The sequence below is a fragment of the Phyllostomus hastatus genome, unplaced genomic scaffold (assembly GCF_019186645.2).
Source record: "Phyllostomus hastatus isolate PE091 unplaced genomic scaffold, TTU_PhHast_1.1 phas_contig_137, whole genome shotgun sequence".
Classification (NCBI taxonomy): domain Eukaryota; kingdom Metazoa; phylum Chordata; class Mammalia; order Chiroptera; family Phyllostomidae; genus Phyllostomus; species Phyllostomus hastatus.
Genome location: NW_025333583.1, coordinates 13992952 through 14020478, shown reverse-complemented (window position 1 = coordinate 14020478; position 27527 = coordinate 13992952). Strand labels below are relative to the sequence as shown.

Here is a 27527-nt window from a genome sequence, read left to right as displayed (position 1 = left end):
GATAAGGAGATTATTTTTAAACACTGTGTCCTAGGAACCGAGCCAGGGACCTTCCGTAGGCTACTTTATTTGATCTTTGCAAATCATTATGAAGAAATGTATTTGTTTTCTATTGCTGTAAATAATTACCACAATTCCAGTGGCTTGAAACAATCCAGACTTATTTTCTTACAGCCCCGGATGTCCAAAACCAGTTTCACTGGGCCAAAATCAATGTGTTGACAGGCCTGGGTCCTTCTGGAGTTTGTAGGGGTGAATCGGTTTCCTGGCCTCTCTCAGCTTCTGGAAGTAGAGTGAACCCTTCAGCTCATGGCCAGCCCTCCATCTTCAAACTCGTCATCCCAACTCTGTTTGCATCTTTGTATCTTCTCTCTCTGACTCCATCCTTCTGCCCACCACTCATAAATTTTCCTGGATTACACTGGGGCCACCTGTATTATCCAGGACAGTCTCCCCATTTAAAATCCTTATTTTAACCATATCTCCACAGTCCTTTTTAACATGTCAAGAAACATTTGCAGGTTCTGGGGGTAGTGTATAACGTCTTTGGGGACAGGGGTTTGTTTTTTAGTCTACCATAGGTAGATACTATTCTTCTCATTTTGCAGATAAAAAATGTAATAATTATTAACTCCATGTGAGAATACAATTCAGAGAATGAATAACTTACTCAAACTCACAAAACCAAACAGTGGCCCTCAACACAATGTAGGTCCTTCTTACCCTGATGTTGTTTCCACTACCAGTTCTGTCGCCAAAGTAAGAAAAAAGATCAAGGAAAGATTCTCTCCCCAAAGGTAGATTTTTTTTTCAGCTTTCTTTACTAGAGAAAATATTTATTGAATATTTTTATTGAATAGCTACTCTATATAAGATCCAATTTTATGTGCTGAGAACAAATATGAATCAGACCTAGTCAATCCCTCTTCATACCCTATATTCCCATATTTTTCAATGCCTATAACTCCTAAATCTGTATCTACTGTCCTGATCAAATTCAACTATCTAATTGACAGCTCCAGTTTCATGTTATATTAACTTAACTTTTGATTTTTTTCCAGCAAATAAGATCCATCCGTCGCTTTCTCCAGCTCAGGAAGCAGCACCACCATGCATCCCTGAAGTCTCCCCCATAATTATTTTTCTTCAAAAGCTGAAGCACAGTGTTTAATCCTATACTTAATTATTGCATTTGTTAGACATCTGTTCACGTTCTTGGGGTACACAGAGAGAAACAGGCCCGTGCTGACATCCTGCACCAGAACACTCGTTAGTCAGCATAGCACCTGGCACATAATAGGTGGCCACAAATACGCATTGAACAACTAATGACTAAATGAATTTGCCATCCAGCCAGAGAGGTAGGTAAACATGTAGCACAACATTTAAATAATAAAAATATGTTCAAGATACCAACAATCAAAACTAATACAGAAGAGGAAGAATTACTTCTGTTTAAAGAGAGATGTTGACTACAGAAGGCTGTGTAAGAGGAGGAAGCCCGATCAGTGTTGATGGCTGAAAAAGAACACTACGAGAAAAGATTTCTGAGCAGAAGAGATGGCATTTGCAAAGGCAAAAAAAGTTTAAAACAGTGTGATTATTCAGGGAACTCAAAGAAGTTTCTATTATTAGAGTGTACAGCCTTGCATAAATGATATATTAATGCCATGTATCCCTGAGGATAAAACCTAAATTATAGAAAACACTGCAGGAAATATAGAGAAGAGCTAAAAAAATTTTGAATCTCAGTTTTGTTTTCATTTATAGTGCTAGGATGATTTGAGAATTCTTATTGCATATTTAGCTCACCTTATAAATTATAGACATTCTTAGATAAGTAAATCACTTTTTGAAGAGTTTCATGTAAAACTTCATTACTATAAAGAATCCTCCCAGTTGTAAGTTTGTCATGCGATATTCACAAAGTTATAATACAGGGTCCATAAGAAACTATATTGAAATTGATGGTGTGTAAATTGGGATTTTCCTTCAAATAGTTTTATTGGTTTTCATTTTATGAGTTATCTCACATTTCTGCTTTGAGAAATGTATTCTTCATTATCCTTAGATTATAAAAAGAAACAGGCTAGGCCTACTAAGTTAACATTTTGCCATTTATGTCAGACAAAGGCAAAGATGACCATAACTACAGAATGTACAGAACATTGGGTCATGTTTTGATGTATGTAAGAGTTGAAACAGTGAATTAAAACTTATCTCAGCCCTATACATCTAGGCGGAGAATGTTTTCAAGAAACATCCTTGGTATAGGTAGTCCTGAGTGGTTTCTTGCATGTGAAGAAAAGGCCCCAGGATCCGAGCCCTGGCAGACAGCAAAACAGGAATGATTTACGTGGCTCCCAGAGCAGTTCAGTTTGAGCCAAGATTTAAATTTGGAGAAGTCACATAAAAAATCCAGTTCTGGCCCCTATCTAAAAAATTGAAAAATCAGAAAACGGGTGGGGAAACCACAGTTTCCCACAGTGGAGTAGCCGTTCTTAACTTCACCATAGAGCCACCTCCCTCATCCGTCCAGGTACCGGGATCTAGGCCACGTCCCTCATGAGTGCCCCCGCAGGTCTGAGACCTGCTGCCAGACTGATAGAATCCCCAACCTTTGAAGACCAGTTGGACATCATCAAAATGTCTAGAAAAGTATTTAGAATTGGACCATTTGTAATACTGAGAATTTAATGTACATGTTATTATCATAAAATCACCTAAATATGGAACAATTAAGACGTTTAATCTCTTTTTCTTTGGACTTTGTTTGTTCACTAAACCACACCAGAACAAACAGAAAGCCAAACAATCCAGTCTATATCTTCAGCACAGGTGCACCAGGTGGACTTCAATGAGCTGATCTCTGTCTGGACCCGGGACTGTGAACGAACCCTTCTCAACATGCTTTTGCTGCTGGAGCCGCGGCCTGTTTTGATTTGTTTGGTTTTTCAGGTAAAAGTTCACTTGACAAAACAATTTCATGCCTTTTTTTTTTAAATCATGAAACTAGATAGTCTTCTGGGTTTATCTTTTTAATGTGCCAAAATTTTAACAAGTTCTGTTATTCGTTTTTTAAAAGAGACACCGCTCCTTAAAGAAACTTTTGTCCTTTCCACATAATTTTTCTAGTGCTTTCCTTGGCTTTTATTTACACAACAAAATATTTTCTTTAGGATGTCAATTTGTGCTCTGTGTTTGCCTCTTCAGAATAAGTAGTAAAATCTATGTGTTTCTGTATGAGCCCTCTATGTAGGCAGTGTTTTTTAGGATTTCTATTCTGTAGGACCTAAAATTGCATTTTGAGGCAGAATCTTCATTTAGGTTTTGTTTAAGGAATTGATTTATTTCTATTTAGCAGTAGAGGTGAAGGTGGAACATGATTTCCTCTTCTTTTTCCTTATCAAATATAAGTATATGCCTTTCCCCACTACCCAATAAGCTATTTGTTTTGTCATCTGGTCAACAGATATCACATATTTGGTCCCTGCTTTGAAAGTAAATACCTCCCTATAATACATCTGCAAGTATAATATATTTCAATAGATTGAAAAATTAGACATGTTTTCAATATCCAAACAGTTCTAGATCAGGAACTATAAAGCTAGAAAAGTCACTTCCACAGGCTGTGATGGGCACTTACCTTAGCTATCTGGACGCACCAGTTAAGCAGCAGCTGTGATCCGATGTTGTCCTTGTGTTCATGGACGTAATCCAACAGGCAGCCATGGGGCATGAGCTGTGTAACCAGCTGAATGGTTGGGCTCAGACACACACCCAATAGCCGGACTAAGTGTGGATGGTCCATACTTGCCATGATTAGAGCTTCCTGTAAGAAAAAAAAAAAATATATATATATATATACACACACAAAAAAAACACCATTATTCAAATTTAAAGTTATTTACAAATATAGTTACGTGCACTGCACTAATGGTGCTGATAAGGGTTTTGAAATGTACTCTCACTCAAAGAAATCCATCCCAAATGAAGACACTATGTTGCTATTATATTCTTAGTGATTTGGTTCACGTAAAATTAAGGGGAAAACCAACCCTACATGTTTATCAAAAAAGAAAATGTTTTAGAATAAGTGCATATAAAATTTATGGCAGTATTTTTTCTTTTGTAATAAAGACTATATTATGTGTTATTTACTGCCAGATAAGTTAAAACTGAAACCTGTCTTATATTGTGGATTTTTAACATTTGGTCTCAGTTCTCTAGTACAATAATATACAAATGCAGTTAATTTGTTCAATAAGGTGAAACAAACTTAAGTCATCTATTATTCATGTGGATTCTAAAATTTATACAGGTAAAATTTATAAATTATAATTATCAAAACTTAAACAATTATAAACAATATACTCATTGTATATTTACATAGAGGAATACTTTAATAAATATTTTGCTCCTAACTTTGCCTTAATTCAAATTTATTTTAGTTAAAAACTTATTGGTGACATCTTATTCAGAGAATTATAAAACTTGAGAGCTATGTGGACTATACAAACTTATCTATTTTAAATTTATAATTACATGAAATAAGAAAACAATTCTAGGTTTTTTATCATAATCATAAAGGTACTTTTGCTTAATGGAAATAAAATGTTTAGGTGCCTTCTAAAGTGAGTTTCCAAGAAAAAGTTATTTTAAATGTCCTCATTAGAATTTGAAGCAAATCAGACCTTACACACAGCCACAGAGGGCTGTGATACATGTGACAGTTATTATCAATCATTTCCCTACATGAAGGTATCCTAATGGTACTATTCTTGAACAATTTCTGTAGCTTTGAAATTTTTCAAAATAAAAAATATCATCTAGGACAGGATGCTACAGTGAGCTTCTGTTTAAGATGGCTTGGCAAACTGAATAAGGCATTTACTTCCATTGGCACTTAATAACACTATATCAACAATAAAGGACCATTTTATTAAAAAAGCCAGACACCAGGTAGAGAGGAAGCAATCAGGAAAGAATTCTGTAAGTAGGAAGTGGCTTACTAGTAGCAACCAACTTAGCAAAAAAGAAGTCTGAAGCCTGATTCAGCAGGGGGTTGGGATTGAGAAGAAATCCAATTTATACCACAGATGGACACCACCAAAGGCCAAGGGGCGGTAGCACCTCAGACCTCTGTAAGCCGAGTGGGAGCATGTGACTTCAGCAGGGTGGCTTCCAAGTACAGTTAGGAAGAACTTAAATGATCCACACCGCCTCCACCACTAGGAGAGACTAACCAAAAGGACTGTGAACTACAGATTTTACACACACTGGAAAGAGAAGTGCTTTGATTAAAATAGCATTAGGCAAATTGATACAGGGTGAAAATTGGGACCACTCTCTACTTCCTTCCTCCAAATGAAGCTGTGTCTCCAAAATGATGACTTTTGTTCAAACCTCAAATTCTATGTCCAGGAAAATTCTTAACAAGGTGAGTTAATAATATACAGACATGTTCCGATATACCTGTTCTTAAACAATTTTATGCCAGATAGTTCGTTTCACTGTTAGATGTGTATATTAAATAGATGGGGTGATGGGAGTGGGGGTAAAAGAGTACATGAAATTGAGGAAACAAGAAAATAGCGATAATGGAATATTTCAGAATAACAGATGTGCAGCAGACGGAGACAACAACTGGTCCAGGCTGGAGTCAGGCATATTGCTCTGGGAAAGGTGATCCAGGAAGATGGAATTGATAGAATATCTAATGAGCTGAAAGTACATTTAGAGGATATCTATTTTTCCAGCAGAAGTTGAAATCAAATTAGTCATAGATACATAGAAAACTAAGTGAAAGTAAAAAAAATACGATTTGATGTAAAACACAAGAAATGCACAAAAGATAATTGTATTTACTACAGAGCACAGCTGGGATCAGTTACATAATTATAATAACATAAACATGGAATGCTGAAATAAGCGATCATCATACGACTATATTGGAAGATCGGGAGCAGGGAAATATACTTCTGCAAGGTGGTGATGGAAAAGAAATGAAAGGTGTATTCTTGTTGTTCATAGTAAAAAAGTTAATACTACATGATAGACAAAACTGAAAAAAACAAAAGCTGACAGTGTAAGGCATATTATTCAGATATGTAGAGTTAAGCTAGAGGAGAAATGCCCAAAAGTTGGAAGTGATGGCTTTGGGCAATGGAAAATGGGGTGGCGGATGGGGTAGGAGGGTGGCCAGAGACTGCTGTCTTTCATCATCAGCCTTGATGAAGTTCTTGGCTTTTATTGTTATTATCGTAAAGCTGTTTCTGAGGACATTATTCATTTTAACCTCCACTACTCTTTCAGTGGGGTTGAGCTCAGCTGAGTCTAAAGATTATTCACAGTTATGGGGTATGTCTGATGGAGTATATAAATTTACTGAATGTAGCTGAATTCTTACATGAGGTGTAACATTTTAGTTTTTGAGTGAGGCAGGGTGGGGCAGTATGGGCACATGCCTGGAGAAAGGAGTGATTCAGGACCAAACAGAAGAAATAAGCTGACAGGATGGTATCAGCCTCACTCAGAGAACTTGGTTTTTGAGTCCATATGGGTGGAAGCTGAAATCATTTTCCATGTGGCTCTCAAGTAAGTTATGTCCTCCAATTCCCCTTTCTACAGACACCCCAGAAACCAGATGATGTATTGAACAGAGGAGAGGCCCAGTTTCTGTTCTTCCTGGATGAGACCACCACGGGAGGCGTCACCTCTGGCAAGGGCATTGGCATCCTCAGGGGGTACCAGTCAGCAGTGCCAGGGGTAGAAGCTTTTAGTGGTTCAGAGAGCCTCTACATGGGGCAGGAAAGGGTAAGAAGGGACACTGTAGATATCACAGGGAGATTGCAACCAGGAGACTGGTTTAAGATTGTGTATGAGACCCCCAGTAACTTCCTAAACTATTTGGGAAAGGCTCATTGGGTACTGGAGTTTCTACATAATCAGCAAAGCAGAAACTTGAGTTATTACTATTAATATGGCCCCATCTGAACCAATGAGGTGGAAACATTCTGGTTTTACTTACTGTATATTTTAGTAAACAAGTGAAATAAAGCAAATCACTTTGGTTCAAAGGAGAGTACAGAGAGGCATGTCAGCCAAGTTTAACTACCTATTATTAAATTTATTATTAATATTAATTAATTAATTCTACATTTATTAGTATTAAAAGTATATTCATTAATATTAAAACCAGAGGATTCTTGTGCTAAACTGTGATCTGCACATATATGAACAGGCACATACACACCAACAAATAAGCAAAACATCTAATCAAAATAAATATCTAACTTAATCACGTAACAAATTAGATATTTAATTAGACATTAAATAATAACTATCTAATTCATTCAAATATGCTCTGTTGTATTCTCTCTATTTCTCTTTTCTATGGATCTCAGTCTCTCAAGCGCATACCATTCACCTAAGTATACTCCAAACGTAGCTTCCTGACCCCACTCCTAGACCTAGAAGTGGACCGGAAATCTCCATTTGTAACGAGCTCCCCAGAAGCCACTGTAGGAAATATGAAACTCTGAGAACTTCTAGAACATCTCCACTAAATGTGCATCTCTATGATCCATTTCAAAAACAGTAACATGCAACTGTGTTTTGATCTGTATTGTAACCCTATAAAACGTCAAAGAGGTAGCAATTCTCAGCTGTAAAGTGAGGACAGGGAGGTGAGTAGGATTACTGCCTCAGGCCATATGACAAGTGAATATGTCTTCCTGAATCTTAATGTGGTGTTTATTGTGCTAGTAAAAATAGCACATTTTTTGACTTCCATTCCATCAGCACTGCACACTGTAGATACTTGTCTCGTTAGCAAGAAAACAACCCTCAACTTCTGAATTAGCCTACCTGAATGAATTGGGTTAAACTATACTTTAGTTCCTGAGAAGCAAAAAGAAAGAAAGAAATCAAAGAAAAAATTTGGGCTGACTGGTAAATTGTCATCACTTATAATATGCTTCCAGAAAAAAGCCAAAGAAACGTACCTCTCTAATTTCCTAAGAGTGATATTTGGTACAGGCCATTTCTTAAGATTAAAAAAAATACTAAAATTTCAGGTTAAAGAGACACTTTGAGGTTGTATCAAGCTTCTTTTCCAGCATGAAATATATAAACATTGTTTTTTTCTTTTATAATTTAAGGAGTAATAGTAATTCTATCGTAAATACACACTTGAAAAGTTTACATCAGCAGAGTGTAAAAAAGTCACATGAAAGTTCTCTCTTAAAAAATCTATCAGTAAGTCCTGGCAAAAAAGCTGGGGTTGTATTAAGGAAAATTGCTCATCACACTACAAAGAGTATTTGAAACCAAATTGCAGAGTATTTGCATAATAGTTCTCTTTTTTTGAGAAAGAAAAGATGAACAAGACACTAATTGTAGGTTTTATTTTTTCATAAAGGAAATAGCAGATGGCTTTTTTGGGAAGTAGGGGAATAGATAAAGAAAAGAGAATATAGATTCATTTAGAGTGATGAGTGGGACTGAAAGAGAAAAATGTCCAATATTTTAATAATAGAGTGTTGGGTTTCAATAAATTACTCTGTGTTCAAATTAATAATGTCCGCTGTTCCATATCTCATGTGGGGTCCACAGAAAGAATCTTGGAATCATTTCTGCTCTCACTAAAAATGTCACCAAGGTCACTGGAAGAAATACAGTTTGACAAGTGCATTATCAATTTCTCCAGAAATAAAATGATTTTTGGTCTTTGTTTTCCCTTTTGCAATACAAAATTTTTCTTGGAGGCGAGTTAAAGGATTTTCCTCATTGGACAGGGAAGTGTGTAACAGGTACAACACTGAAAACTAACGCATGAACGTTTTTCTTTATGGTGAGAACATTTTTTTAACTACCAAGGGACAACCAGCGTATAGACAAAAAGCTCTGAAGCGTGCTACCATTATCCTCTGGCCTATGTTATCTGTTTCTTTATTTTGGACTGGAGGGAAGACGTCTCTGTACAATAACAAAACTGAGTGATACCATTTGTCACATTAAGGCATCATTTGGCCCAGCCTTCAGATGTTTATGCCTTGCCCCTTAAACTTCTTTTTTCACTCATGTTGGTGAGTGGTTTCACAAAAACAAAATAAAAAAAAACATATGGCCAGTGAAAACTAATGGGCTATTTTGTTTTTCAAAAAAAAAATGTTAACTTCAGCCAAACTTTCACTGTTTCATTATGTCTATGGACCATTAATTCAATACTCTCTGGCTGAAAATGGGAAAAATCTCATTGCACCAGGGATAAGGAAGATAAAAAGGGAGATAGAGAAGATGAAAGGTAGACAATTAATGCAGACATACAGAGTTGGTAAATTTAGGAATCCTCAAGAAGAATGTCTCTCCTAGAGGCAGGGATGGTGATGAAGAAAACAAAGAATAGTGATGGCAGTGACAAAAGGGAAATAAAATCATCGGTCCATACTAATGTTATACAAACCTGTTTTGCTGCAGATGGTACCCAGACAATAAAATAGATGAAATCTCCATCTGTTCCCTCATGTCTAAAGTAAATATAATTTACTTGTGCAAGTAGTGAGCAGCAATTAGATAGGCTGAATTAATATGCCATTGGTTTTAGTTTGTCCACTTTGCTCAGGGACCTTAACACTTGTTTCTAATCTCTGGTATCATTTTTGTGCACCTGAACAATCAGAATTAGGATCCTTCCAACTTTTAGAGTCATCCATTCTCCATCTTCATTCTACATCATTCACCCATTGGCTGGACGAAGCTTACAATATTTACCAAGGCTACCCATGAAAAACCCTGTGAATAATTTTACCTAGGGTAGAATTTTACTTTGTGACTATGTTTTCCACATTTCTTCTACCCACGGTTACACTGAACTTCTCTCCACCCTTATTACACAGGGTCTGGCACAGATAACACCCTTTTCTATTACAAAATCATAAGCATGTAATTCTGTAACATAACCATATCATACTCAAGCACACCATATTACCTTTGGGTGAAGTGTTCAAATTAAAACTATAAATTATTACGCCCATATCATTACCCTACCAACTGCACTCAAGCAGGCCTTACTTCTGCCAGACCCTGCCTTCTCTCATGCGTGCTCTGTTATATATTACGTAAAAACATTTATTGAGGACATGCTATGTGCCTGGCACTGATGAGAGTGGGGTCGAAAATAGCATCTCTATCTTCATGAAGCTTTCATTATATGAAGAGAAGCAACACATAAAAAGAAAAAAAAAACAAACACATATGAAACAAATGTATAGGTAATTGTAAATTACATGAAAGATTACGGAGAGAATAGAGGGTGTTGTTGTAGGTAATAAAATGGTGTTGCAGACTACTTTAGGTAAGGGTACTGAGGAAATATGTCCTAAGACCTGAATGATGAGAAGCCAGATAGACAAACATGAGGAAAGAGCCTAAGAGCTTGGCAAATTCTGGAAGCTTTGAGAAGGCTCATGTGCCTGGAATTTAGCAAGAGCTGTAGTGGCATGAGATGTAGGTAGGGCCAGATCATGAAGGGCCTTGCAGTCATGGGGGAAAAGATGGGAATTCTTCATCATTTTAATGCCTACTTTCTGTTAGGCTTCACTTACCTCTCTTCTAGCCTGCACTCCAATTTTAACTATGGCCATGAAGGTATTTACCATAATCATAAGATATTTTTTCCACTGATTTTCCTATTTTGCCACTCCTCAGCCAAAGCCAGCGCCTACCACCTGAATACTCAAATTTTCAAGTGTCATAAAAAGTCATAGATTCATGGGGATTTGCTCTAAGTCTCTTGATCTGATCCTCAAAAAATAGCCTGCTGTTTCCATTTTTAATTTCTTATTGACTCTTTCTCACATTTATTATGCTCTGTATTGCTGAGCAGAAAGAATAAAAGACTTTCAATCTTTCACAATATTTACTCTGTAAGAAATGTACCCTTGACATCATTCCACTTTGTTCTCTTTAATCATGTTACCAGTGCTTCCTTCTATTACAACTTCAGCCTCACTCTATACTGTCATCTTCAAGGGATCTATAAGTGTATTTAGATGCCCCATGTTCTAAAAATGAAAGTTCCTTCAAGTTGCCATTTTTCTACTTTGGGAATAGTTGTCATTCTTGCCTTTGCCATTTGTTTATTTTATAATCTTTCACTCCTTAGGGCTCCAGTCTTCCTGAAAGTTTTCTGCACTCTTACTGTTCAACTTAGTCTTGGAAAAGTGACCAGTGTCTTCCTTTTCACCAGTCCCTCACTGGGACATTTTCCTGGCCATCTGAACTATTTGACTTCACTGAACACCCTTCATTTTGAAAATCCCTCTCTTTATTGTGTTATTATTTTACGCTATCCCAAACCTTCAGTCTCTCTGAGCACTCTTATTATAATTGTTGACACCTGCTTTTCCCTGTCTTACCTTAAATGTGGAAATGCTTCCATGGCTTTGTCCCTAATATTGTTTGTTTTTCATCTATAATCTCTTGCATCCATATATTTTATAACTTTGGGAAATAATGACAGAGTTAGCAAAAACATGGAATCAACCTATAAAAATTTTGTGGTTTTTCAGCAGCTGGTTTAGTTTGAAGCTGTTTGAATAACATGGCTATTTACAAAAACAGAAAACAAAATCCATTAGCATCACATCCAAAATATCTATCTGAAATATCCCAAACATGGAAATGATGCTGTGCCCATATTTCAAGTTTTATTTTCCAATTCCGTAATTTTTAACAGTTGTCACTGAGCAAGAACTAACAGATCTTTATATATGTACACCTCCTATATCATAATACCTAGAGGTGTTTCTGAGGGGTCTGCCATATCTAATATTTTTTTTCTGAAAGTAGTAATATTAACTGATTACATTTATTAATCTATCATCAAATTCATGTTGAGCATATGACTCCTACCAAAAATCAATACTATTCATTAATAAATGCACAGAATCTTTATTGTACTTGCCACTTTCCATCCTACCTCACCCCAGGAATCAAACCATGTTTCAGATGCCCTGGTCATACTGATATACATCTTACTTGATCTCAAATGTAAGACTCAAAGCAGATTTTTCCATAAGTAATTGTCTGCTAACTCCATTAATTTTAGAAATTTCAGAAACATTTTTCTAATTTGGTGCTAAGATCTTAGATTCACATTCGGCATTCTCTATTTTATTGTTTCCCATTCTACTCCATATCCAATATTCTGACAAGGTCTGATAATTACTTATTCCAATGTGCTCAGATACATACCTTTCTAGGTATTTTCATTCTGACTCCTACTTAAATTCAGGCTCATATCAGTACTGTAAAAAATGCTGATGTTTTTCATTAACTCCAGTCTATTTTTGCTATAACTTACATAAAAAAATCTTGCATTTTTAGGGGTGCTACCTAGAGAGCCTTAAGACTGCATGGACTCAATAAACATCTGTTGAATTAAATTTGATATGTTGAAAATTACAATACATTTTGTAATGAAGAAGCTTAGACTATGCTCCCAGCCATGACAGTTTGTGGGATTGACCTGCATGGTCCTTTTTGTCCTGCCAGACCCAGACTCCATCCCTCTCTACGTCCGCCACGTGCCCAGTGAAACTGACCCAAATGCATGGCAACATGATACCTGTTCATTGGATTCCTATATTCCTTCCTGCTTTTGAGAGGACTCAAAATCCTTCTCAACTCACTGCTTTAGGCAACAAAAACCAATTTATTGCATGGTAAAGGTGAGATTAAACATTGCTGCTTTGATTTTCTACATATTTTTTTAAAATTAATGTTGCTAGCAAACCTTATTTAGCTAAAAAATACTATATTAGGCTAATCTAAATGCTGCAGATGCCTTTAAATTCATTTAGAAATGAATATATATGTGTAAGAGCTAAATGATACAGTAGAGGCAAAGAGCTTATCACACTGTCTAGTACCCTCTTAAAATGTGAATTATTGCTGCATTTGTATTAAACCAATTTTATCTAAAGGGTAGGGGATTGTTGAATAGAGAGGCAGGGCTAAGAGTTCAAAAACAAGCTGCCATTGCAGGGCAAGAGGCCACTTTGCATTTTAGAGTCTAGTGGTGATATTCGCAATGCAAGGCAGGAAACCTGACCAAAGAAAAGTGAACAACCAGTTTTTCTGTCACCATTTTACAAGCTATTCTTTTTTTTTCTCTTTAATCCCATGGAGAGGCAGGAATACATTCTCCCAACTTCCACACAAAGTAATCTTGAAGAGTCAAAAGAAGGCCAAAGGTAGCTTATAGAGTGCCAAGAGAACTTCGAGGGCTGCCTATGTTTTCCTCTGTACAAAGTGGTAATGCACACAGTTATGCAGGGATTGTACACGGCAGTCTGGGTTGGAGTGGGTCATGGGGACTGGCACAGGCTGGTACAGTAGCTCCACTCGTCTGTGGCTTTGCTTCTGCAGTTTTGGTTACCCACGGTTAGCCGTGGTCCTAAAATACTAAATGGAATTTGCATAAAGAAAGAACGTGCATTTTAAATTTAGTGACATTTTGGTGAAATCTTGTGTCATGCCTCTCTGTCCCACCCAGACAGTGCCCGCCTGTCAGTCACTCCCTTAGCAGTTGTCTTGCTCATCAGATTGACTGTCGGGGTAGCCCAGTGCTTGTGCTCAAGTCATGCTTGTTTTCCTTAGCAATGGCCCAAACTGCAAGGTTAGTGGTGCTGGCAATTTGGACATGTCAAGGTGAAGCCATGAAGTGCATGTATGCATTGGAAGAAAATAATGTGTGTGTGTGTGCATACTTTCATTTTGTTCTCTCTCTATATGGAAATCAATTTCTTTAAGGGCTGTTTAATCTGTTGGGCAAGTTCTGTATTTAGCTCATCTATAGCTTACCAGCTCTTAGTAAACATATTTATAGTCCCTCCAAAGTTGCCTATTAAATAATTTCTTCAAATCATAATAATGACTGCTACCTTCTGTTGAATTGTGCCTTGGGCAGTACTATTCATTATATATATGAACTCAGTTCTCAGGACAATCTTATCTAACAGATATTATTCTATCAGTTAAGTGATAAGGAGACAAGTTCAAAAACGATAAGGAATTTGCTAAGATCCTGAAGTTAGTAAGTAGCCAACCTGGGATCTGGATCTGATTCTCATTGCATATATGACCAAGGCTCTTACTACCAGGTGGTCTCTTCAGGGATTTATTGTCAGTTAGGTAGCCAGGTAGACCCAGCTGATTTTGTGGTAATTATGCTAGTGTTTTAATAAGAACCATCAATGATACAATTAACCCATTAATGGAGGCTGTATGATGTGAGATTGTAACAGGTACTAATTATCCTTTCTTTTTGTTAAATCACAATTTATCCAAATTATGAGCACAATTTATCCACAACTACTTAAAATTAATTCTCCAATAATAAAATACTAAATAGTCTTGCAGAAAGGGATTAAGACAAATGGATGTCTTTATTCTCATTTCAGGACAGGAAAACTTGATTCTAGGATAATTTAATCAATAATTTAAAAAAATTAATTTTATTTAATATAGATAAGACTCTAGAAATTTTGGTAATAGCTCTTACATTTTTAAATATTTTATTTATTTATTTTTAGAGATGGTAAGGGAGGGAGAAAGAGAGAGAGAGGAACATCAATGTATGGTTGCCTCTCATGTGGCCCTCACTGGGGACCTGGCCCGCAATCCAGGCATGTGCCCTGACTGGGAATCGAACCTGCGATGCTTTGGTTTGCAGCCTGAGCTCAATCCACTGAGCTACACCAGCCAGGACTGGTAATAGCTCTTATTTAATCAGTTAGAACTTTATGATTTGCTATTTTGTGTATTTTATGGAGTAATATTCAATTCCATTTTTCTAAATACAGCATCTTCTTTAAGGGAGGACATTTACTGTATTTCTAGTTTGGAAGAAATATCCATTAATGACACTTATATCAAAGGCATGTAATAACAAACACCAGAATAAAATTAGGGACATCTCTCTGAATACCTAATAAAATATCTCACACATACTACTGGTAAAGGATCGGTGGGATAGTATTCTTTATGATTCAGTCAAGATAAAATAGTGAGTGATTTTAATTAAGTTTTCCATTTTCTCCTTATCCATCTCATGCTCATACAGAATAATTCATATAAAGAAATCATGTGTTCTATCATTTATTTTATTCTTATCTCCTCTACTTTTATAATGAATTTAATTATTACCATCAGATATATTAAATTTGAAACCATGATTTATATGCAAGTTCTTATATTAAATATTCATGTCAATATTATTTTAATATTCTATACCTATCCAGTTGTCAAGGGCATTCTGTTAGAGGCAATAACTAGTAAAACAGTGCATTAGTGTTTTTTACCCTAGCAAGCTAAGTTACGAGAAACACTTAAAGTAAAGTTTATGTTGTTGCAAAGACCTCTACTGCTAAAGTCTTTCCTGCAGGAAGCTATGAGACTGAGGAGTGTGTGGCTAAGGCTGGACACACACTGTGAGGGGTTAGAAAGCAGCAGTGAAACAAATTAGCTCATAAAATATCTCTGCAAGAAGACATTGAATCGTGATGCGGCATTTGAAACCAGCCATTGAAAATTACCAACATTTTAGAAATGAAATGGTAGCTTTGATATTAATTAACCTAGGAAAGGCTCATTCATCATACTTATATTCATCATCAATAATCTCAAACATAGTGAAAGGCACTACAGTGGTTACTGTCTTATATATTCTTTTATGGATAACTGTATACAATTAAAAATATTTATAAGGAATAGCTAGTAATTCTGTCATTCACTGAAACTCAATATTGACTGACGATTACTCTATATAGTTTATGCATGCAAAAATTGGAAAGAGATACATTTTACTTGAAGTAGTTAATATCCTAGCAGAAGTCATTCAAATTTACTAAAAACAGGTTATGAACAATAACGATAGTTGTGATAAATACTCATGATGTAAATTCCTATAATAATTCATCAAAGACAGATTAACTTCTAGCTGAAAAAATGGATTATGAAAAAACAAAAACAAAACTTTGTTGAGGAGAAAAATGTGAGTATACATAGGAGTATGTCAAAAGGACATATTATAAAAGAATAAAGAACATGGGTGGGTGGTGCGATGAAGAGAAAGAGACACACACTGAGTCACACCAATTTTTTCCAGAGTCTGCTGTGTCTTTTACTAGGTATGCAATAAGGAGCAAGTCATTCACATTGTCAAAACCTCAGGCTCCTTGACTGTATACAGCAGGGGATCAATAAGTCTCCTCCTGTGCAACAACAATTTTGCATAATATATATGAAAGGATCTAGCACAGGGACTATGCATTACAGTTGTCCAATGTAATTAGTTTTCCTTTCCCCTAAAATTAAAATAGAGAAACTGTCACTTGCATAAGGAATACAAATAGATCAGTTTACATGTAGCATACAGTACATGACAGAGAATAAATAGTAAGGGCAAAAATGGGAAGATGGGCTGAGACTAGGGCTTGGAGGGCTTAAGTGATTGGCTGACATTTGAATTTTATTCTAAGAAAAGGGGGATCAACTGAATGTTCTTGACCAAGACACACTCAACTCATTTGGCAGCACCGGCCCAGGAGAAATCACGGGGAAAGGGTCTGATTGCCAAGAGGTTGGATGGGAGGCTGTTGTCCCTGAATGAGGTCATGGGATCCTGGCACAGACAGTGCATCCTGAGGGACCTGAAATGGATGCCTAGCTTGTCAAAGGTAGATGCATTTTTTTTCTTGTATGAGCTAGAACTGTCTAACTATATTTTATTGTACCTTTTCCATTACCATTTAGTACTATTATCCCCCTTTTGCCCTCCATAATCACCACACTTTTGCCCATGTCCATGAGTCCTTTTTCCTTTTTGCTCAATCACTGTATCCTCTCCTCCCCCACCCCTTAGCTGTCATCCTGCTCTCTATCTATAAGTCTATCTTTATTTTGCTTGTTAGTCCATTTTGCTCATTAGATTCCATATATGAGTGAAATCATATGGTATTTGTCTTTCTCTGACTGGCTTCTTCACTTAACATAATGTTCTCCAGGTCCTTCCATGCTGTTGTAAAGGTAAAAGTTTTCTTTTTCTTTTATGGCCAAGTAGTATTCCATTGTGTAAATGTCCCATAGTTGTTGTACCCACTCATCTACTGATGGACGCTTGGGCTGCTTCTATATCTTGACGACTGTAAATAACACTGCAATGAACACAGGGGTGCTTACGTTCTTTGGAATTAGTATTTTGGGTTCCTTTGGATATATTCCCAGAAGTGGGACCACTGCATCAAAAGGCAGATCCATTTTTAATTTTTTGAGGTATTTCTGTTCTGCTTTCCACAGTGGTTGCACCAATCTGCATTCCCACCAACAGTGTGAAAAAGTTCCCTTTTCTCCACATTCTTGCCAAGCAGATACACATTAAAGGGCCTTGTGCTGTGTTTGGGATTTTCTACTTTGAATTTTTTTTTATACCCTTCAATATGTAACAGATAATTTTGAACAAATCGGTCTTGTGGTTGATGTAAACCTCATCTGCAAGTGAAGATGAGGTTTTCCTCTTTATTCTGGACAGAGATGCTCTCTTTTAATCCTTCTTCCCTATAGAGGGAAATGATTCGCATGTAAGTAGAATTTTGCTTCTCAGAATCCCTTTTTGCCACCATTCCCAGAAATAGTTGTACTCTTTTAAGCCTAATGGATGCATTTTCCCACCAAATTTCATGTGTATGTTGGTCAGTCAGACCCATTGCCCTGTGCACACATATTCGCTGCTTAATACAGGCATAATGGTTACTCCTTGACCATTCTGCTAAAGCATTCTCAAAAGGGTCAAAGAAATTACAGTATCCAACAGTCTGTGTAATATTTGATAGTGTCTTGGTACTTTGTAGATATATTCATGGACAAATTTCCAAGTGTGGATGCAGTGACTTTTGTCTGTGGTTTCTGTGAATTGTTGCTGTTATTTCTCTGTCTCTACATATGGGGCTATAGTGAACTCCATGGCTATTCTGCTAGTCATTTCCACTGTCATAGAGTATTTTGGCTTCCAAAATTGCTGAAGTCCCTGTGCAAATATTATGCAATTTTAAAGTTCTGATGGCCAGGACCTAAATCTTCCCTCTAAAAACAAACCAGACTGAACTGAGATGGAAAATGTTCTAGAAGCATAAATATAAGATAATTTTAAGAGTTGAAAATAAAATCTTAAAGTCAGTATTCATGATTATGAAAATTGTGGATTACTAGAAAACGTTTCAGTGGCACTTCGACTCTCGAGATATTTTGCTTCCATTTGTTTCATCAAAGGAACCAGAAAACTATCATTTATGATAACTCATAGCTTAAATCAAAAGTAAAATAATTCATATGTTTGGACTGATTATCCATCAGATGTTCTAATGGTATGCAAAACCCACTCATAAGAAATAAATTCTTCACTTTTTAGGCATGTTGATTGAAATTTATATAAATTAATATTCACTGATGTGTACTGGAACATCATAACCTAAAATTTATTTCAAGTTTTAAAATCATAGTAGAGAGAAAGCAAGTATTGGGAGGGTCTTCTAACCAATTTCAGTGATTTTCAAGTGCACAGTGTGCAATTAAACGTTAAGAGCGACCAAATGAGCAGCGAGCTTGAGAAGGCCTGTGGTATCAACACAGTCAGGGTGCTTCCCAGCACCAAGGCGGTTTGCACATCTAATATATTTTCCTTGCAAATGTGATGGAGACATTTAAATACTTCATTTAGTAGTTATTGAATGACTTTAGGTAACTTTGAAAATAAATACCTGTGGATAGTCAGGTCCAGAGCTAAGAGTTTCTAATGGAACAGGTACTTTTTGGAGAAAATATAAAATAATGGAATTCATTTGACCAAAAAACACAAAGATTTACTTAGCATTTCATATGTTCCCAGAAATACTCTAACAACAAGACCAAGTTGCAGAGCACTTGCCATTCATAAACAGCTTCATTTCCTATTTTTCATGTTTTCAGTCTCAACACAGATTTCAAACATTGTTATTTAATGATTATATGGTACAAGTATTTTTCAAATAGTAGTATTTTATTTTGGAGAAATGAATTTTGATAACTTTTAAAAATTTCAGAAAAAGCTATGATAAATAAAAACTAGAAACAAACACATCAAACATAATGAATATTAATTGAAGTATATTTTAAGAATTATTTATAAATATTTACATATCCAAGAATTTGGAAGTTGAGTACAATAAATTAGCTTCCTGGGATAAATTATATTTTTATATTTTAAGAGTTATGTTTTCTAAAATACATTCAGAATAAAATATATTAAACAATATACCCATTATAAAAAGTTAGGACATAGTGATTACTTATAACAAATAAATACTTGTAGGATTGCATTTTATCTCCTTTAAATTAAAAACATAGAACTGAAACCTGGAAAAAGGTTTTCTCTGTAGAAATGGCATGTTTCTGTAGATATGGCATGTTAATATAAACATGATAATTAATGAACAGAAAGAATAGAGAAGAGCTGCAGAGGTTATTTTTTGTCAATTATACTATTTAACAGTATTTTCTATTTGTTTACAGGTTCTACAAAGGTTCACTAGCAATAAGAAAGAAATTATCCTTTTGCCTTTGTCCCTCAGTTTCTTTTAATACTTCATTTAATACAATGTAAAAGGCAATTTGAGCTTCTATTTGTTTATTTGGCTATGCATTTCCTCAAGAAGAATAAAAAAATGTATTGTGAAAAGGGAGATAGTATACTGAATATTATCCTTTCCTCATTAATTTTAAATTTCAAGAGCAAAAACCATGTCTACCGTGCATGTATGAATGGCCTCAAAGGAAGATCCAATTATAAACTGATATGTTCTGCACACACATAGCTTGCATAATTAACTCAGGTGTAATTTCAAAGGAAACAGCTCTTTGGTTTTGAAATTCATTGTACATTTCAGATGATGCAGTAATTGTCAAATATTTTAGCATTATTTCTTGTTTGTTTACAATTTATAGGCCTGCATATAGAACATGTAATGGTAAAGATGTGCACTTCATTGGGTAAATAATAATTTGTACTTGTACACTGGGAGAGAAATATGTTCATCAAGAACATGAAAGTAGAGCGCCAATATGTTTTAAAACAATGTAAGTAGTAAGTGCTAGGTCTCATAAATTTAATAATTGTCAACTCAAACGTGTAAGTCTCTACAGAGTGTACTGGAGTTAGTGTATTTGATTTAACCTTTCTTTCTTGTTCCCTGGAAAGGATGTGATATAATGTGATTGAGAACATACATCAAAATATATTTTGAGCACTAGACTAGTTTTCATTATTATTGAATTTTAAACCTTTGTCCAGGATTTTGGCATTTAAAGATTTAAATTATATGTGTGAATAAGAAACACAAAAACGTACTTTATAGAACAGTACTCTTAAAATCTATATAATTTTATTAACCAGTGTCACCCCAATAGGTGTAATTAAAAATAAAATCATCTAGTATAAAGAAAAGATACTTCAGGGTTAAGCACTCATATAGAAAGTCTTAGATATGAGTACCTGTATCCTGACTATAATATAAAAATATATATAGTATATGTATGTATATTTTGCTTATATGTATATTAAATCCACTTACTTTATTTTCTTCCTTTGAATATAATATATACACAGATCCATTTATATTTCCTTTTTAAACATTTTAGTCATGCTGTTTTGGTTGTGCTTACAGGGTTTTTTTTTTACTATAGGAAATGAAAGTTTTTCATCATCATATTCTATATTAACATAATATAGCCCTAAAAATTATAATGATTAGGTTGTAGACAAGCCTGTGAACTCACTTATAAAATTAGGGAAAAAAGAGAACTTGTTTGGGTATAGAAATAAATTCAATTATATGAAAATACATTAAGGCCACATGTATTAAACTTGTAAAACTAAACAAACTTAACTGATTAACAAATTCTATAAGCATTACTATTAATAGCAAAAGTAATTACAATTGTCCCTAAGAATTAAATTTTTTAATATTAGAATATTTAAGTATTAATTTAGAAATCTAATAAATATTAAATTGTTTAATTAACTTTGATATGATTTTTAAAATGTCAAGAAATTTACATCAAAAATCTTTCTGTCTTGAACTGGCTGGTGTGGCTTAGTGGATTGAGCATGGGCCTGTGAACCAAAGGGTCACCAGTCAGGGCACATGCCTGGGTTGCCAGCTAGGTCCCCAATGGGGGGTGTGCAAGACACAACCACTCACTGATGCTTCTCTCTCTCTCTTTCTCCTTCCCTTCCCCTCTCTTTAGAAATAAAATAAATAAAATCTTAAAAGAAATATTTCTGTCTTGTTTCTATTATCTCTTCATCCTATCGAACATGATAAAGTAAAATTTCATGATTGTTAGTTTTTAAAGCAATAAACCAACACAAAATTAAATTAGGGAATCACTTTCTAATCAAGATACAATATTCAAAAGACACAAAGGAAAATATTAATAAATTTGATTTAAACATGTATATGTTATAAAGTCATCAAAAACCAAATGGCAAAGAGGAAACATATTTGCAACTTTTTAAATATAAGAGTTAATATCTTAACATATGATGAACTTGTACAATTTAAGAAGCAAAAGACAACCATTAAAAAAGTATAGGTCTTGAAAAAATAAGTCACAGAAAAATGAATATGGAGTTGCACAGTCTCATTTGCTAAAAGATAAATGGATGCTAAAAGGACAATGGAAGTATTAAAAATATCAGATATTGCTCTGGCCACAGATGTTTTGGTGACAACCATGTCTTGTCAGAACATTTCCCTTTATTTCTGCCCAGATCCAGTCCTAGAGAAGGTAGATGGGACTCTACTTCTCCGATAACACACTCCCCAGGCCATGTACGGTAACTAAAATAAGTTCTAGAGGGTTGTATGAGTTTATTGTCATTTCTTTGTAGTTGCTGAGTACAGGATTTCTATGAATTTGAAACCATATTAAACAAAGAATATGGACTATATATTTGCCTTGGCCTTGGCTTTAGCTGTTCATTTCCCACACAGAATACACTACACTCAGTTGCATCTATATTGGTAAGATATATCAGTTCAAGGTTCATCTTGTTTATTTATTCAGCTAATACTTATTGGGAGCTATTTGGGCTTGAAATGTGTTATTCCCCCCAAATATATATTGCATTCTTAACCCCAATGCCTCAGAATATGACCTTGTTTAAAAACAGGGATGCTGCAGATATAGTCAAGATGAAGACATAATAAAGTGATGGGCCTCTAATCCAACATGGCTTCTTTGGAAGAAGATGGCCATGTGAAGACATAACGATATAGGAAGAAAACCATGTGAAGACAAAGGGCCAGGGTGATGCATCTCCAAGCCAAGGAATACCTAGGGCTATGAGGAGCTGACCGGGGCAAGGAAAGATCCTTCCCCAAACACTTCTGGGGGAGCGTGGGTCTGCCAACACCTTGATTTTTGACTTTTAGCTTTCAGAATTGCGAAAAGAATACTTTTGTTCTTTTAAACAAAACAGCACATTGAAATACTGTTTGTTTTCAAGTTGGAAAGACACCCAAAGCTTTGATAACACCCCATCTTCTATTACATAGGCTGTAGGGAAACAGTGGTGGCAGAGATGGGGGGAGGAAACTCCACATGGCACAGCCTCTATAACTAGTGACATGGGTTTACTTATAAAAATGACAGATGTAATTTTTGACCTGGGAATTTCACTCCTTGAAATATATCCTACAGAAGTACCTTCATACATTTGAAGTAACGTAGGTTCTTCATTGTGGCATTGTTTGTAAGAGTGAAAGTCCAGAAACCACCTTCTATCAATATGAACACATTAAATAAACTGTGGTATAGTAACAGCTTCTATTTAGAAGATATTGGAGAAATACATGTGTAGAGTTTGCTATCCAGAGTATAAGGCAAATACAAAAAAGAAAATAAATGAAACAATCTTCAAACCCTGAAGACTTATAATTGCAATCTCAGCCTTGAAGGTATGGTCAATATTGCCCTAGGTAAGATCTTAAGCTAACAAAAATTGGGCCAATTCAAAAGGGTTTCTGCTGTATCAAATATTAACATAATAATATTTATTCTTTATGATTTTTTTAGATTTTAAAAGGTAGCTGAGGCAAAAGGTATATATTTCTGTTCCTTAATGTAACTCATTTGTTCCTCTTGAATTCATCCTTTTTGTTCACTTTTTAATTAAAATTCAATATCCACAACTAGAAAATGTATCAGTCTGAAAGTACTAACTTTTAAGAATCAATGTGAAGAAAAATATAAGAATGATACTAACTCTAAATACATAAATCGAGTTAACATTTTAAGGACTTGTAAGTAAAATAAATGTCCATATATAATTTTCTTAGATAAACCTAGACCCAGTTCAACAAAGTATAGCCCTTTTGAGAAGCCTGTATGATTTAGCCTTCAGTATATTCTTCCCTCTTCATACTGTGCAGTTCCAAACAGAAATATTTTCAGTCAGTTTTTTAAGCCCCATAAGCAATCTGATTAGGTATTGATAGTATGAAATGGTTTGTAACTGAGATTATATATCAAAATGACTAGTTATATTTTTAATTATGTCAGTGAAAAAAGGGAAAATCTATTTGGGGCATTGTCTAAACTAAATTCCAAATTGATCACAAAATGAAAAATACCCACCACAGAGTTCATTATTAGATAATTATATTCAAAATGTCCATTTTAAATTTAGCCATATTAAAGTCATCTGAGTTCAGTTGTCAATAATTGAAGCCAGAGCACAGCATCTGATCGATGTGGACACAATGGTTAGCACTCGCTTCTGAACTATCATTATGAAAACTATTAATCGTGTCAATAAAGGCAGTTTATAATTATTGATATATGATTATGAAGTGTTGATGTTAATTTATGAGTATATACATATTCTTTATATAGAAAAGAAATATTTGGTAAAAATTTTTGTTTACCAAAAAGAAATGTTTGCTAAACATTCTCTTTGTAGGAAAGACATTTTTGGTAAACCAAAAAAGAAATGTTTGGTAACAAAAATGGGATAATATGTAGTTGAAATAATGAACTCTTGAAACAAAAGTGAGTTCTCATGCTAAGGATAAGTACATTTTCCAGATAATTTACACTAAAAATGTCTATAGGGAGAGGTTACTCATTTAAACTAAAAACTTTCTATCCCATCATGGGACAGGAGAAGCAGCAATGTAAACAGTTTTTGAGTTTCTCTACAATAATGATACTAATCTTAAGCAATATAATTCTTTTCACTGGAAATGATCCTAACACTTAAGCAGGAGTAACTGACTACACTTTCCCTATAAGAATCATCCATGGGGTGTGTTATCACACAGTACGAGCACCAAACTGCTAAAACTACAAAATTTCTAGAGGCCGTTATTCAGCAGATGAAGAAAGATATTGATTATTCCTATATATAATTGCAACCCATGGGGTAAATGAAACACCATTATTTAACTATTCAAATAAGCTCATGATTTTGATCAGACTTACATGAAAAGTCACTAGTTTCAGTTTTCAAAATATGTATGACAGGCATCTGTTTATCTGTCAAGGAGGATAGATAGGGGAGGATGGGGAAGGAGGACAACTTCATTTAACATATGAGACTCTTCTTAATTTTTTCCTAACTTATCTCTCTAGTTTTATCCCTTGTCACTTCACCCAATTAACTACATTTCCAGACAGCTTTTTGGATGCTACAATCAAACATGCCAGCCTTTCCATCCCACCACGCTGTTGCATGTCATGTTTTCTCACTCACACTCAGTTGATCACTGACAAACTGTCTTCCTCATCCACTGAAATATAATTTAAATATCACTTCTACTGTGAAATCATCTCCAGCTCCTGCAGGCAGAGAAGATGCTCCCTTCCCCCGGCTTCCACAACATGTCCTGTGTACCATCATCATAGCACTTACTATACTAGTTGTTTCTCACACTCTACTGTGAGCTCCTCAATATACAGAAAGCATCTAAGACCTCTGTGTATTTTCACACCAAACACAGTGCTTACCACCCACTTTTTGATGAGATGAAAAGGCCTAGATGTATGAATCAAATAGACACCAATGTGAATCCTGCTTTGATATACATGTGCTGTGTAACTTCAGCTAAGTTGATCATTTAACTGAGTCTCCGTTGATCCATTTTTAGGGTGGGCATTATAATACCAAACTTGTTGAGGTTCTGTAGGATGTGAGTTCTTTGTATCTTGAAGCATAATGCCTGGTGTGTCATAAACATCCAGTAAATGATGGCTGCAAAGGATGTATAAGGTTGGAAGTAAGAGATGAGGATGATTGTAGGTTTCTGAAACTTATAAGGGGCTAAAAGAGGTCAAAGTAGATGATGGAAAAGGGAACCTCACTGGGAGACACATGAGAGGAGTTTTAGAGTGGTTCAAGGGCCAGTAGAAATGTAGGGATCCTAAGAGTGGGAAAAAAGGTGTTTTGGGGCACAATACTGAGATCTTTCTCCATGTTGACACTAGTAGTGGGGAGAATCTCCTCTTGTGTTCAGGATGGATGGAAACTGGCAAGGTGATTTTAACAGGATGTCAAGAATGGTGGAGGTAAAATTCAAAGCAGTCATACACTCGATGGTAGTAATGAGAAAGTAGGTGAAGAATTTGAAGTTATGGATGATGGGTCATGGAAATAAGCCAGGCTTTGGCAGCAAACAGACTTAAAAAAAAGAGAGGAGGCTTAGGAGCTCTGAGAGAGGCCAAGAAAATATTTAATGAAGTGTGGGAATAAAATAAATGTTAGAAAAGGTCATTGTGGTCAAAAGCTAGAAATCTGGAGTTTGATTTCTCAGAGGTACAACAGTTTTTATTAAATACAAGACAAATCTATCTTACGTAAGGATAGTACAACGAATTCACTGTCCCCTAAGTCTAGCCAAACCAAATCAAAAGGAGCTCAAATCTGAGCCTTTTTGCTTCTTTCTAAAGTTTCTACTTTTATTAAGCTTACTATTCTCTGAAACACAAAATATAGTATATTCCATTATTCCATCTTGCATTCTTCTGGGCACGTTAACATCCTCCATCACCGACGGAGGTAGTTAGCCACGTTAGGTCAGATTTGTGTACTTGACCCCTTGTTTGCAGAGTTTACATGGCCCAGACATAGTTTTATCTGTTGATACGTGGTGTTGTAAGAGGACCACTGTCCTGATCTCCCTTCAAGAGAGGACTGGTCACCCCAGCATGCGAGATCGCCACTGGCAGATGGCCTTCTGCCGACATGCCCTTCAGAGATTTCCTGAGCTGCAGAAAACCATGGCACCCATGTCTTCCCAGAAAGACCACATCTACTAGCTGCTGGATGCCAACTCAGGAAAACGTTCACAGCTCATTTTTGCTCTAGAGCAATGGACAGCATCAGGCAAAACTGATTTACATCTGCCCAGTTCTTCGCCCCGCCACCCCAGCTCCCCAGCTATTGATCCCAAGGGCACTTCTAAAGAATATTTCGCATACTTAATTCTCATCTATCTCTTAACTCTATCTCAGAGTATCTTTCCTAAGGAATACAATCTGTCGCACAAATCACTTGAAAATAAGTTAAGCAATAATTTTCTTTTAGCAACATTTTGCTATCCTATATAGAATTCCTACCAATGTATTTGAGAAACTTTGTTTATCCATATTTATTACTGTCTCCTCCATATGTCAGGAACTGGAGTTGTGACCAAAATAGCCATGAAACCTTACATTAGAAATTTATTGTATTCATAGAAATGGCCAAAGCCATGCAAAAATAGAAATAATCATGATTTAGGGAAAGGGTTCTGGTACTTTTTAATGGGTAAATTACTTAAAAAAGGTTTTCACCTTTGCATATTCTCAAGCTTCGTGAAGTAACTGAAAGCAAAAACAGTACAATCCAAGACTGAAATATGATAGATATAAAAAATGTGGCAGTCATATAATCTGCATACTTAGTTTATAAAGGCTTTATTGCCAATTAAGTTGCAGTTTCTCTTATTGTCTTTTTAAGGAGAATTTCTTTTCTTTTTTAATATGTATCTAGGAAGTAGTTTAAGTTATAGCCTGAGGAAATCTAACTTATCATAAATTTGTCTGAGAATAAGAAGAATTCAAATAAAGTGAGAATTTAAAAAGCAGAATATCTTTTCCGGTAGAACTTTTCATGCAATAAGGTGGTGATTTGTCTAGAAGTTGTAGGCAGAGGCCTGCTTGGAAAAGACGGCCAGTCAAACCACTTGGAGAAGCCACACTGGGAGAAACACTGTGACGACTGCCCAAGATTCTCTGGTGAGAACATTGTCAAGTGTTAAAGATCGCTGACAAGTCTAGCATTCTAAAATAAATGAGGTCTCTTTGAAAAATAAAGACATACTTGAAAGGAAAAAAAGGCTGTTCCTTGTAGACACCTATTTTTCCAGAATGTTGTGAGGTTAAAC

At 35.4% G+C, this 27527-nt stretch overlaps 1 protein-coding gene across 6 annotated transcripts in view; it reads right to left on the bottom strand.

The window, feature by feature from the left end:
• The window catches only part of ERBB4 (erb-b2 receptor tyrosine kinase 4), a 969394-nt gene that overhangs the window by 154342 nt on the left and 787525 nt on the right, over nt 1-27527 (bottom strand). For all 6 annotated transcript variants that reach the window (XM_045852658.1, XM_045852676.1, XM_045852684.1 and 3 more), the window contains one exon: nt 3647-3832. In XM_045852658.1, coding sequence (XP_045708614.1) covers nt 3647-3832 — 186 coding nt within the window. The remainder of the gene's footprint in view (nt 1-3646; nt 3833-27527) is intronic.